Source organism: Etheostoma cragini, chromosome 21 (genome assembly GCF_013103735.1).
Source record: "Etheostoma cragini isolate CJK2018 chromosome 21, CSU_Ecrag_1.0, whole genome shotgun sequence".
NCBI classification, from domain to species: Eukaryota; Metazoa; Chordata; class Actinopteri; order Perciformes; family Percidae; genus Etheostoma; species Etheostoma cragini.
In genome coordinates, this window is record NC_048427.1 from 13,851,613 (window position 1) to 13,865,195 (window position 13,583).

At 42.5% G+C, this 13,583-nt stretch overlaps 2 protein-coding genes across 8 annotated transcripts in view; one reads left to right on the top strand and one right to left on the bottom strand.

The window, feature by feature from the left end:
- grid2ipb (glutamate receptor, ionotropic, delta 2 (Grid2) interacting protein, b) overlaps positions 1-6,103 on the top strand; it is a 52,206-nt gene extending 46,103 nt beyond the window's left edge. Inside the window, exon 28 of one of the 2 annotated variants that reach the window (XR_004655051.1) lies at positions 6,093-6,103. The gene's annotated coding sequence lies outside the window, so the exon portion shown is untranslated. Of the gene's footprint in view, positions 1-4,329; positions 4,360-6,092 lie in introns of those variants that run through there. The other variant, XR_004655052.1, reaches the window with a different exon arrangement.
- Positions 1-13,583, bottom strand: part of arhgap17a (Rho GTPase activating protein 17a) — a 32,934-nt gene that overhangs the window by 5,047 nt on the left and 14,304 nt on the right. For 3 of the 6 annotated variants that reach the window (XM_034860415.1, XM_034860418.1, XM_034860417.1), the window contains 17 exons: positions 12,422-12,526; positions 12,160-12,192; positions 11,636-11,712; positions 10,927-11,038; positions 9,695-9,771; positions 9,384-9,501; positions 8,362-8,430; positions 8,093-8,174; positions 6,857-6,984; positions 5,409-5,520; positions 4,985-5,066; positions 4,747-4,827; positions 4,517-4,630; positions 3,743-3,834; positions 1,607-1,754; positions 942-1,220; positions 21-169 (listed from right to left, as the gene is read on the bottom strand). In XM_034860415.1, the coding sequence (XP_034716306.1) occupies positions 21-169; positions 942-1,220; positions 1,607-1,754; positions 3,743-3,834; positions 4,517-4,630; positions 4,747-4,827; positions 4,985-5,066; positions 5,409-5,520; positions 6,857-6,984; positions 8,093-8,174; positions 8,362-8,430; positions 9,384-9,501; positions 9,695-9,771; positions 10,927-11,038; positions 11,636-11,712; positions 12,160-12,192; positions 12,422-12,526 (1,858 nt within the window). The remainder of the gene's footprint in view (positions 1-20; positions 170-941; positions 1,221-1,606; positions 1,755-3,742; positions 3,835-4,516; positions 4,631-4,746; positions 4,828-4,984; positions 5,067-5,408; positions 5,521-6,856; positions 6,985-8,092; positions 8,175-8,361; positions 8,431-9,383; positions 9,502-9,694; positions 9,772-10,926; positions 11,039-11,635; positions 11,713-12,159; positions 12,193-12,421; positions 12,527-13,583) is intronic. The other 3 variants (XM_034860419.1, XM_034860416.1, XM_034860420.1) reach the window with 3 other exon arrangements.

Consider the following 13,583-nt stretch of genomic DNA (forward strand, 5'->3'; position numbering starts at 1 on the left):
TTTGCCAAATGCACTCTTACCTCTGCGCATCATATGTGGACTGGGCCCCATGGATCCAGCCCCGGGGGTCCCAGTGCCCAGCTGCCCTGCAGCGGGGCCCCCTCCTCCAGAGCCATTCCTCTGGAGCAGAGGGGTCGGGGCCGGTGTAGAGTCGCGGAACTTTGGGTTGCTTTAGAGAAGAAGGGAAAAAAAGAAGGTCTTTAAAACCGGCAAGCTTTCTGAAATTCAGGGTGTTGCTTATATAACATCTCCTGCTGAATGTTTTTTTTTTTTTCTCTAATTGAAGGTTAGTGGTGTTACATTACAGCCCAATGATACAGCTACAGTCTTAAATCTCACAAATCTAATCTGGGTGTCTCATCTAAATCTACCATCCCAACGGAGTCTGTAGGACCAAAAGAATGCTGAACTGGACAGTGCTATGCGATCTGTCAGGATATGGAGGTTGCCCTTTCACCAGCTAAATCAAAGGCACCCTTCAGTCGTTGCATAACAGGCACCAGTGTCCAGGCTTTTCAAAGCAGTTTGGGCCAGTTAGTGTGAGGTTCCTGCTGATTCCAGTGATTTGGGGAGGAGAGCACAGGGCCGGGAAGCCGAGAGGCCCAGGGAGTGACAGTTAGCGGAATGACAGCAGCTATTGTTGTGCCCTGCCTGTGGGCTGAACTCAGACAAGTCTGCATAGCCGGACCTGGTGGTAGCGTAAAATAACTTGTGGTTTTGCAAAGAGAAAAAAAACAAGCTAAACCATAGTGACCAGAGAGAGGAAATGTGAATGTGAAACATGCATTATTAATCCACTATACTTGAAGAAACCAATCTGACTAACCTCACAGAGAAGGCACTAATTCCCAGAACATCAACAATGTAATAATAAAAATGTGTGTGTGTGTGTGTCATGCTGTGTCATCCCCCAGCAGCAGCAGCAGAGATGCAGCCCTTACCTGAGCTCCTCTGTGTGCTGGGCTAGAAGCTGCTGAGCGGCTGCCAGAGCAGCCAGACTCTGTGCCAAGCTTTGCTGGGCAGCGTCAGGCCCAGGACCCCCTGATGGAGCTTGTGGCTGGGGCTCAGCTGAGGGCTGGGGACCCTGCACAGCCCCGTGCCCCTGCCCCGGAGCCTCCACAGGGGGTAAAGGAGGCTGAAAGGCAGGCGAAGTGTGCTGCTTTCTACCTAAGGTGTTACTGCCTCTACGAAGGGTGTGGTCCGAGTGCTTGTTAGGGGTGCTACACGGGGGGGGGGGGGGGGGGGGGGGGGGGGGGGGGGGGGGGGGGGGGGGGGGAGAGACAGTGAAGGAGGAGAAGAAGAAACAAAAACACCAAGGCTTTGATCAAAAAGTCACAGATTAGACCAGGAAGGAGAATCACCATAAGTCCAGAGCACACAGAGAGTGGCAAATAAAAACAGTGTTAAGAATCATATTAAAAGGATTCTATTAAGTCCACCCCAAAAAGAAGCAAAAGAACGGGGTCAGAAAAAGCAACTGGATTAAAAGGCAAAATTATTTCTAAAGCAGGTATTGGAGTAAGTAATGAAATGCTGTGGGCCAGGGAAGTCTTGGGAACAAGGTTTCCAAAGAGGTAATTGTTGTAAGGAACTGCAGGTTGATTACTTGTCTTTGCGCGTTGTGTCGTTCTCTGGTCCGACCATGCTGCCGGGCCTCTTCCTCTCAATGGTGCCGCAGTCATAATCAAGGTGATTGTTGTGGTTGGATGCAGGTGTAGGCATTGCAAACATGCCGGACACATTGAACTCCACATCTGCAGGAAAGAGAAGACAAGATTTACCAATACAAACTACTGTAATACTAGGGCTGGGACGATGTGCTTTTCTCCCGATACAACGGCGCCAATTAGATTTGGATTGCGATTTTCATTTATTGCCATTCTAGAAGTATTGCAATTTTCTTTTTATTCTTTGACAAAAACAAAAGTTGAATAATACACGTCTAGACATTTAAATATATCATGAGACATTTTTAAAAAAACATTGTTTTCCAAAGGGATACACATCACATGCCAGTCAGTCTGACATTTATTTAATTTGTACATAAAAACATGTAAAGTACATAACATGGATTTTCCGCATGTTCTGCTTTTGGTCAGTTTTGCTAGAAACAGATATGATGTAGGCATTGTCAGCATTACAGTATAGACTGAAAATATTTAGGTGAATCATTGGTAAAAGTTAAATAGATAAAACATATTGATTCTAGGGAAAATAATCAATTTTCAAAATCGTGGCAAAAAAAGAACGCTACATTTGTAAATCGAGTGTGCCATTAAAGACTATGGACTTGAAACTTAGAATTTCTAAGCGCACGGCGTGGAGCGCAGGACGCAGGGGCCAATCAGAGTGTCATCTCCCATTCCATTTAAAAGCCAGGCGCGTTTGTAGCTTGCCGCATTGCTATTATGATGGCGGATTTACACTGTAATGTTTTTATTTGTAATCTTTTGCATGTGTGTGTGCTGCTGAGCTTCCCTGTGTGTGTGTGTGTGTGTGTGTGTGAGACAAGTATAGTGTGCGCTCGCTGTGCACAAGCCTACGCGTTTCTTACTAATGCATTGTTAAACTTCAACGAAATGCTCTGCTATTGACTTAAGACCAGGTTTGTGTTGGTCATTGGCGCGATCACTTCCTGCTGCCACAAGATTGCAAAACGCCAAGAATTCACCTAAACACACGGTTTCGTAAGAGAGGCACACCCCTTGGCGCAACTGTGGGTGCAGGTGCATTTGCTATTTGAACAATGTGGGTGCAGGACGGGAAATTAACAACTGCATCGGTCTTAAAATAGCAAAGACACTTGCGTCGTGCAAGTAAGGGCCCAAGGTTTTCTAGGTAAAATGAGTTGACATCAGATGGAGAGTTACAGTTCAAATTAAATGAAAACTGGGCAGGCAGTCAATTCAAGATCTTGACAGATGCTTAATATCCGCTTTATCTTTGTTATTAACTGGCATGAACACTCCGTATTCCTTCATTTTCCTTTTTCTTGTTTGTTCAAACATCCTTCACAGGTCAACAGCATATCACAGAAGAGACATGCTTAGATTCATACCAATCATAACCCTCACATCCTGAAATGGTCTAGAGTCTGAAAAATAATCTCAGACACAGAAACAGACAGTAATTAACTGGGGTTCTTATTGTTTTGACATGACAGCACGAGCCACTGACACATCATATTTCTCTGTATAAACACCAGACAGTCCATCCTCGCCTTGGCCTAACAGACAGGGACTAAAGGCACACTGGCTTTGTTAAGCCTGCTAGATACAAAATGACAATAAAAGCAAAATGTTAGGACCAAAGAGGTAAAGGTGTAATTTGTAGCCGGTGATAAATTTACAGAAGAGCATGCATGCTTTCGTATAATAATGTGCAAGACAAATCCAATAAAACATACATGTTGGATTTATGGAAAAAATCTTGAAAAAGGCAGATTAGTGGCACTTGAATTACTTCTACAAGCTGAATTAGGGGGGAATATGGGACATCTGTTTTATAAGTTTTCAGTGTAGTCTAAGAGCAAACCACAGTTGGAGTCAGGGCAGACACAGCAATGATTTTAATTGGTCCTAGGCAGCTTTGATTACTGCTGACTCTCTTTCTTGCTCAGCAGTTACAATCAATCATGTTCACCGTCAACCTCTGGTGTAAAATAGGCCCTGATTGGCTACAGAGCAAAAAAAGAAGGTGGTCATACTCAAAACGACAGCTGCAGAGAAAACACAGAACCTACCCTCAGGAAAGAACCAGTCAGCATGCTGGATGATGGGCTCCACGATGGCCACCACGTGCACAGACGTAGCTGCAGCGATCTCAGCCAGACTCCTGGGTGGACACGTACAGATGGGCAAAAATGAGATGGTTTCTAGCAAAATAAGGGACAGGCTAAAATACCAGGCTATCCTCTCCACCACCCTAGAATAAGAAAGAAACTAAGAGTTTATTAGATTTGCTTGTTTTAAAGATCCCACATTGTAAAAAGTGAGATTACCATGTTTTTAAATTATGAATGAAGCAGGTCGAGGTGCTGCGCAAATACTGTAAAAGTGTCAAAACTCGGAGAAATGCACTCATCCCGTATTCAGAAACGCTTTTTAACTAGCCGTCAGAACTTCCGTACAGTTATGATGTCACAACTATACTCTAAATACACAGTAGGTAGGGAATGCTGAGTGCTGTTACAGTTATTCCCCAGCTGCAATTACGATGCCGAAAGTGCAGATGCGGCTGACCTGGAAACACTGACCAATCAGAGTAGACTAGGCTTTTTCAGGAGGGGAGCTTAAAGAGACAGGTGCTAAAACTGAATGCAGGATGCAGGTATATTCAGACAGACGGTTTGAGAAAAATAAACTGTATTATGAAGACTAAAGCATGTAAACATGTTCTCGTGGAAACCCCAAATTATGAACCTGAAAATAAGTGTAATATGGGACCTCTAAACAGTCACTACATGTAACATTGTAGTAGCAACATTATCGTCCAGTTCCTCTCGACCCCCTCTCACCCCTCAGTCTTTGCCCACATCAGGTTGGGTCCCAGGACAATAGCGATGTTGCTAGGCGTCATTTTGTTGACCTCGCTGTCCTGGGCCAGTTTGGTTAGAAACTTCACCAGATACCTGCAGGGAAACAACATATTTAACGAGCTGTAAAGTGTGAACATTGTCTCATACAAGCGGGGGAATTAAAGCATGGTCATCATGTGACCTTTCTCTTGTAGGTTCAAACAACTAACCTCAGGTTGGTTTTGTTGTTCTTTGGTAGCTTATCACATACAACCCAGAGTGCCTGGAGCCTCTTGTCTGGGTCTGACACACTGGAGAGATAGAAAATGAAAGCAGAGCACATTATTAGTCCAGTCTCCAGATGGAACACACCAGATGAATCATCCTATGGTTTCTCATTGCTGTACAGTGACAGACCCATGCATTATTGGTACATTTTATTTTCAGGGGAAATCACATGAGCCTTGCCTGGATGCTTGGATCCAATCATCATAAAGCTGGTAAGACATTAGAGGTTCAGGGAGTTCCCTCAGGTAGGACTTAAGTGCACCTGGAAACACACATCCACAGATATTTTTAATTATTGTTGCCACTTTTCCAGCCAAACAAAGTTTCATCACATCATTCAAACTGTTTAGTGAATTATCAAATTCATTCATGAAATATAGTTTGGCCATTTTTAATTGGAAATTCCTACGCCATTCAAACATTTTAGGGGGCAGGCTAGTACATTCTGAGATGACATGACAACACAAATATGGATGTTTAAATTCATTTCACTGCCCTAAGTAAAACATTAGTTTTTTTCTAAATTTTGAAAGAAAATAAATCAGATATTTTCTCCAAATAATGCATCGAGAAACACAGAAATAAATTCTGGTTTGGGACATACCAGCGACAGCATGGGGGTCAGAGTAGAACTCCTCCAGTTGGGAAGTGGAACAGTCCAGCGCTGCCTTTAGCTTCTTTAGCTTGGACGCTCCTGCTGCAATCCTGAATAGACCCTGACACACAAATAAAAAACAAAAAACACTGTAACATTGCCGGCAAACAACAAAAAACAGCAAAAAACAAGCAGGCATTCAATATGCACACAAGACACTATACTTTCATTGAAACCTACACACTTAACACACACTTTCCTAACACCCAATTACAGATAAACTCGGTGTAACTCCACAACATAAACTCCCCCTGCCAGCTGCAAATAATGAAACCTTAAAAGCAGGCAAACAAACACACCAACCACTCACAGCAGAGCGATCTCTTTACTTTGACACATAAACAAAGGCCGTCTTCACACCGTAATGACACGGACTGGACTCCCCCGGGAATGAATAGGCCGACAAATTATGTGCTTTGCAGTCAACACTAGTACTCTCTCTGTCTCTCGCTCTTTCTCACACACACACACACACACACACACACACACACACACACACACACACACACACACACAACTGATTTATGAAGAAGAGACAAGTAGATTCTGTTGTATTCTAAATTTGTAAATTTGTATCAGGGAGGGGCTTCGCAAACATTTCATAAATCTTCATTGTAGCATAATGGGCAACAGTTTCTTTGGAACAGCATTGAAGAGATATTTATAGTTTGTCTTCTTCCTGCCTATATCCTTGAGTCTTAAGATGTTCATGTAAACAAACCGTTTAAAGTCTTGGTTTCAATTATACCAATGAACAGCGGAGCCGTTAATCGCAGCCACAGCTCCATGTGACTTTTAATGAGCTACGCCAGCACTTCTTTCACTTACATGGTAAGACAAGGAAAACAAAGGAGCAGTCAAGTCATGTTATAAAGTACTGTGTGAGAAAACAGCTTGGCGTTAGATAAGAAGAGACCTCTAAAGCATGAATGTCTGCTGGTTATCAGTTAAAAAGGAGCTGTACTCAAAATACTGACTAAAACACCCAGAGGGAGTGTGATTACACAGGATACCATTATTCAACTATATCTTTGCATTAGGGGAATCACGATTCTACCAATCCACGATTTGGAGACACTGACTTTGAATTTTTTTTAACAACAGGGACAGCAACGCCACAATAAGAGCAACTAGATGGCCACTAGAGTTTAACGAGGTGCACATGAAATCCGAAAATGTTTCAAATTAAAGTTGTTACACCCCTGCTTTACATAGCAAAAAGTTGTTTGCTGCTATATTAATATTAAGGATGATTCATTCCAATTTCATTTTACTCATCAGATCAATACGTCTGCGTGCGATCCTACAAGTAGAATGATCACGCCCGATGCTACAAACAGGGCAGGTTTCCTTGAGCTGTTCCTGTATAATCTCTTTTCACTTCTTAACTTCCTTACCTCTTCCTTCATGCCAGTCTCTAGGAGCATCATGACGCAGGCTTCTAGTGGCAGGGCGATCTCCCTTCCACTCCTTTTCAGGTGTTCATCCAGCCCAGTGCCAAATGCAGGCTTCTCAGTCCACGAGTCTAAACACAAAGAGAGCAATTAATGGTGAAGAGAGTGGCAGGGATGCTAGACTGTAGTTTCATTTGCACGGTTTCAAATCTGAAGAGACAGGAATCAAGTGTTGTAATAAAGAGGTTGCAGATTATTTGTAGGACCCGTTTAATGAATAAAAAATAAAAACAGCATTGGCCCAGGACTCCGGCCCAGCCTGTTGCTGGTCTGGATGGCAGATTTCTGGGTCAACAACTTTGCTCTTATTTGCGCCACTTTCCTAACCAGTCCTCACTCCACTACAGGGTGCTGTCAAATAATAACCACATGCTCCTCGTCAGCAGTTACCGACCCTCTTTCTGTGTGCATGTGTGTGTGTGTGTGTGAGTGAGCTAATTTGCTAGGGAACTAGGAGGCAGAAGGGCAAGAGGGGGGAGGGGGGGCTTGCAAAACCCAGGTGGGTGTGATGGGAGAAGGGTTGTGTGTGTGTGTGTGTGTGTGTGTGTGTATGTGTATGTGGAGTTTGTGAGTCATCGCCACATGCTTAGAGACCAGGCTCGTCTGGTTTAGACCACATGCGTTTAATACAGAAAAGACAAACAAGCTCTTGAAGAAGACTGTGTCAGGACTGCATAAAGGCTCTGAGAGGAGACATGATGTTTGTAAAAAAGAAAATCTGATTATTTTTTGGAGAACACAGCAGTGGAAACAAAAGGCTTTTCTTTAATATCTGGACCTGAGTTGTGGCCATCGACAATTACTGCAGCTGATGTAACTTCTGGTAGTTAGAAAAACAGACCAGAGTGATGTAATTGAAAGGTACAGTAGCTGGGTTTCATTTCTCAAGCCAGTTGGAAGAGTGAATAAACATGTTTCTCCTCCTAGCAACTATTATGTCAGCACACCTTTGGGACAGCTTCTCAAGCGTCCCGTGGTTACCAGGAAAAGATTTGTTTCAAGGGACCAAACAACACGGGAAGCAAAGAAAAACAGGGGTAGTCAAAGGTTCTTTCTTCAGGAAATGCGTAAAAGGAGGTCCCATATTTGCCGCACAGAGCCTTCTTGTATGGTAATTATTTTTACAACATAGTAGCATTAAATTACTATGTTATAAAGATGTGTATGCATGTAGTATACCTTGCTGATCCTGGATGGTTGGCAAGACATTTTCCAGAACAGTGAGAGACTTTCTGTGGTAATCAGCTTGAGCTTCTAAGAGCTACAGAAACAAAAACCACAGAGAGAAATCGATCAGGGGGTGAGACGTATAATACAAGCAGTGAAAGACATGACAGCAAAGTAAATAAAATGTCTGTGTTCCCCCAGTTACTCTGCAGCTGTGAGTTTTCTCACAAAAGGACTCATGCAGGCACATTTTTGGCTTGCTGATAACATTCTGTACTCACTGTTACGAAAAAGCGAGCATAGTCCCCTTCTTTTGAGAAAAAACTGTACATGTCTGCAGCAAGTTGATCCTGGATGATAAAACGAGAATTTTCAACTGTTAGAGCACTTCAAAATTTGATTAAAGAAAACAAGACAAAGTAGGAGACCTGAATATAGGAATTGAAATGTTATGTTAGTGTATAGTTCTATGTTGTTTTATTGTTGTATGACCTTTACTTTTGGATGCTGTATATGCATATCTATTTAATTGTTTTCCTGTAATAATGTAATATTGTGAAGTAGGGGCAGGACTATTAAAACATGTTGCTTCTTCCTGCTCCTTTGCAAACTTTTCCTTTTTTGTTCTTTGATAAAAGCTGATTTGTCTAGGATCGTGTTTTCATCTTTTGTGATTTCTTTGTTTTCATCTCTGTGTTTGTTGCTTTTGTCTTTTACAACATACTGTTTGTTTGAGATAAATACATAAGCCAAATCAAAGATGACAGCCATAATCAGAATACAGTCACAGACAGTATATGCTTTGCTGCGGTAAACTCTTTAGCAATTATAGAGATTAAAGATCTTCCATCTCCTCTACATAGGGGCATCCATCAAATGAATGTGTATTTCAGGTGGCACAAGCATAGACGTTAGCGGTCAGCTAAGCCGCTGGTCTGCGTGCTACGTGAGTCATTAATCCCCCTGTTGGCAGGACTCAGTGGTCCTGGGAGGGAGAACTTCTGAGGGGACACACAAGGCTGGACCCTTACTTACTGGATAGAAAACCATCATGCAGCTAAGACTAAAACTCTCCAGTGATTCAGTTCATCACACGCACACACGCGGAGCTGACGGGGGCATTTTCAGTGTTGTGCGTCAACCAACTGGGTCAGAGGGCCCGAGGGTCTTGGGAAGTCCAGTTCTTTTCCCAAATAAACTTTGGATGAGACCTAACTCCCGTTTCCTGGCCTGCTAGGACCTTGCTAAACAATAGCTTCTATATTAAAACCGATCATGAGTAATGTATATTCATGCTGTTTACCTTGCAAAGCTCCACTTTGTTCATGGCTTCATCCATCTCCTCCTTGAGTAGGTCAGCCTTGGCCGTCAGTGCTTGAGTGTTTGTTCCTGAGATTATTGACTTGGTTGCCTGCAACCATCTGAGTTGAGAAAGACAAGGGAACATTGGAAAGGGGAATTAGACTAGTACCTGGAGTTGTTTTAAGTCTTAAAAAAAACTGCTACTCTGTTCACCAGTTTCATTTCAGTGTGGTCTGGATGAATCCCCTGACAGGGCATTACAACTCCACACATAGACCTTGATGAAAGAGAGCGAGCGGTAGACGGACAAACCTTGCTCTGGCAGAATCATAGTCCAGCACCAATTTGGCCAGCTGTTTCCTCTGCTTCAGGATGTTAGGAATGTCCACCTACAAAAATGTGATCCAAAACACACACAAGTCAATGAGCCTGACGAGTTCCAATGACAAAGATGTGATTGTTCTTCTTGGATGACTTTTCTAGTAATTTTCTCCTAATTATCCTTTCTTTTTTTCCTCTTTTTTTATAGGAAAAAAGGGGAAAAAACCTACAACTATTTGCAAGTTTGTAAAGGTTGATTTAAACTCTTTGGACAATCACTCTTATTTCAGTTTGTTGAGTACAGTAAGTGATATGACATTTACACTTAAATGGTACAAAATTATTACAGGAAGACATTTGTAATAGACATATATATTTGGCCTCTCCAAACCAAACTACAGTGTAGCTTGTACAAAAAACAACCCAAAAGGCAAGGTTTATCGATACAAAATAGATGACAGATATTCAACAGTCTGTTATAACAAAGAGAAGTGTCCTTATGTTTAGCTCATGTTACCAGAATTCCTATCAGTTTTGTCTTGACGTCTCCTTCTCCAACCTCACAAGAACATATTACCACAAACAGGCCAATGTGAGTCCATGTGACTGGGCAGTTATTCCCAAAAGACAGAAACACAAAGATGCTATTAACTAATCTATACCACTAGTATTGGACCAAAGAAAGCAAACAGTAGGAGTGTGTGTAAAAACTTTGTTGGATTTCACACTTGCCTTCGGGGTCCTTTGGGTTGGCATTTTAAACTCTAGTCAAATTATGAGGACTATGATTAACCTTTTCTCAGATCTCTGCAGGATAAATCCAGACAGCTAGCTAGACTATCTGTCAAATCGGAGTTTTCTGTTGCGTGACTAAAACAACTTTTGAATGTACACGTTCCACCAAAACTAGTTCCTTCCCAAGGCTATTTTGAAGCGGCACCGCGGCTTTTCTCGGGTGCTTAGCACCACCCAAGACAATTGTGATTGGTTTAAAGAAATGCCATTTACACCAGAACATGTTTTCCTCCCATCCCCAAATACTACGTGGAGTAGCCAGACCCTCCTCCAAAATGCTTTGGAGGAGGGTCTGGCAAAGCGAGACTAGGGTGTGTGTGTGCGTGTGTGTGACTGCCCTTAAAAATAAGCTAAGAGCTTTAAAATAACTTTAAATATTTCACTTGTGTTTTGTTCGTGTTACGTCCAGCTGGTGTGAGGTTTCTTACCTCAGCTAACTGGCTGAGGGGATCCAGGACATCTTTCTCTATCTGCAGCTCATGTTGCATCAATTCTGATGCCAGGTGATTCTCTGCCTCCCCACACACTTCCATCATCTTGCTGTTAAAAACACACACACACACACACACACACACACACACACAAAGAAAGAAAGAAAGAAAGAAAGATTAAGAGGTTAAATTAATATTCAATCTTCTTGACTAAACATAATAACTCAGAAAAGAAGGCGCTGTTCCCAGTCAATAAAGAAAAAGGAATCCAGGTTATTGTGATGTAATTATTTCCAAGTGCAAAACCCTGGAGCATAGTGGCCTAGTGACACCTCATCTGCGATCATGAATCAGGGTTCTGGGCCAAAGTGTTTCCCGGGAATGAAACCCCTTAGACTCTAGACATGAATACACATTTACTAGCAGAACAACTGACGTACTTTCCCTTCCTCAATCCTTCCAGACAGACACATTGCTGCTGAAAAGATCTGGAGGCATTCACTTTCTAGATCCTCATCTACAAACTGTCTGCTCCTGTTTTGTGTGTTTCTCTCGGTCATGATGAATTATCTATAAGGGAACTACTGAAAGTGTCGTCAACAGTGGCCTCATATTTCACGCTCTCCGGGGTGCATCTGCTCCATTAGCAACAGTTGCCAAGGAGGAGCAATTGGTTATCTGGCCCATCATTCAATTACAAACTCACCCAATCAAGGAGTCTTCTCCCAATTGGTTTCCGCCTTCCACCATTGCCTGGGATAGTGCAGTCAGAGGAAGCTTTTTCTGTGTGGAACAGGGACACATGCAGACAATGATTAGACATATATTGAGACATAAACTACTTCGAAATATGCAAAAGTGTGATTTCTATACAGCAGCTTCAGTATTTGACGTTCAAGTTAATGGAATTTCAAGGACTTTCCATTAAAGAGAAAATCCTAGTCAGGAAGAGGAAGAGAGCTTTCTGGGCAAAGGAGGAAAATATAGATGGTAAATGGAAAATAAGACGCAAACTAGGGAAGTGGGACATCTATCAAAGGACACCACTGGAGCTTGTTTTTACTGTCACACGGTTTACATCTGTGCAAAACATTTAGGAGTGTGCAACATCCTGTTCTTTGACCAGAGAATGCCATGCATAGTAAGTAAAGATGACAGATGTCTGAACGGAAAATGGAGCAAGTGGTGTTGAGTGCCAGAGAGGTGGAATAAAGTAATCAGTGTTTTTACCTGACCATTTCCTGTATAGAGGCGTGGTACGGACTGTAGTGCATTTTTGGGTGATGTGGGGTAAAGAAAACAAAGGGAGAAATCATGGACTGTTGGCCTACTGTGGACACCTTGAATGAAAACATCTTAACAATTGTGTGCATAAAAAAACAAGTTATTACACATATCCTGGGACAGTTAATTGACCTGGTTAGTTTGTTTATTAAAAAAGGTCAACAGGAGGTTTGACAAAGGTTTTCTTGTAACACTCTTGATGTCTTACATGTCTCTTCTCTGTGTCTGCGCCGATGTGTCCTTGTAGACATGACACCATCCTCTTGTGTGTGTTGTGGGACACCACGCGCACCAACTCCATGCGCCGTTCAATCTGTGCAGAAGACAAGACATGCAACTTCAACCAATATCTACCCTATATACTTGTCATTGCTCATCATAAGTCATTTTGTTGCAGAAATTTTTCTTTTTAAAAATGGAAACACAACACAAGCTTTATTTTGATAAAGTTAAGTAATACACCCTCGTGGGTTTGTTAGGTGCTGTACAAAAGAACAAGTGCAGAACATGAAAACACACATATGGCGAGCAGTCTTTATTACCACCACCGCTGACTGTCTCTATGAACCATCACAACAGTGTGTCTGCAGTGGTGATGGTTGATGAGGTCCAGTTCCATGCAGACATTTAGTTTTTAGCTGCCTTGACTGAGTCAGGGGTCAAAGTTCATGCATGATTGATAAGGCTTGTCCCTGCGGAACAACGCTGGAATGTTATCTTTAAAAACAAATGACTCATCGGAAGTGTCTCTAAGGCAACAACCACTGAGCCGTGACAGAGAATGAGGAGTTCTTTGACTTAAAAAAAGGGCTTTTAGATTACATAGGCTTTCTCCTGTCCGCAAACCTAACAACACAGATCCACTCTGTGCTTTTAGCCTCACAAGATATAATACTGTCATTGATGGGAGTCACAGCTATTCAGGCTTAAGGACAGAGACCAACTGAAACTCTGCAGGATGACTATTCACCGTCCTTGTCAGGCCAGGTGCCCGACTGGGACAGTCGGTGTCAACATTAGGCTGGCTGTCATTAGTCCATGAATAGAACTGATGATTGCAAGTTACTGTTCAAGTCTACTTAAAAGTCTGACGATGCAAACAACTGGTGTAAGTTGGCAGCGCTTGTGAGAGAGTCAAAAGCAGTGTGCCGTGTGCAGTGTACCAAACCTCACAGTTGACCAGAGAAAGGAGTCTTTTAAGTGTCTCAAACAGACAAACATGTACTCAAGACTTGAGACAAACAATGTTCCAAATATAATTGGGAACTCAGAGGTCTGGAGGGCAAAATGTGCAGATATGGAGTGAGACAAACGCAGAGGGAGGATCAACCAAATACCAGACAATTGTGTTCCATAAACAGAATCGAGTG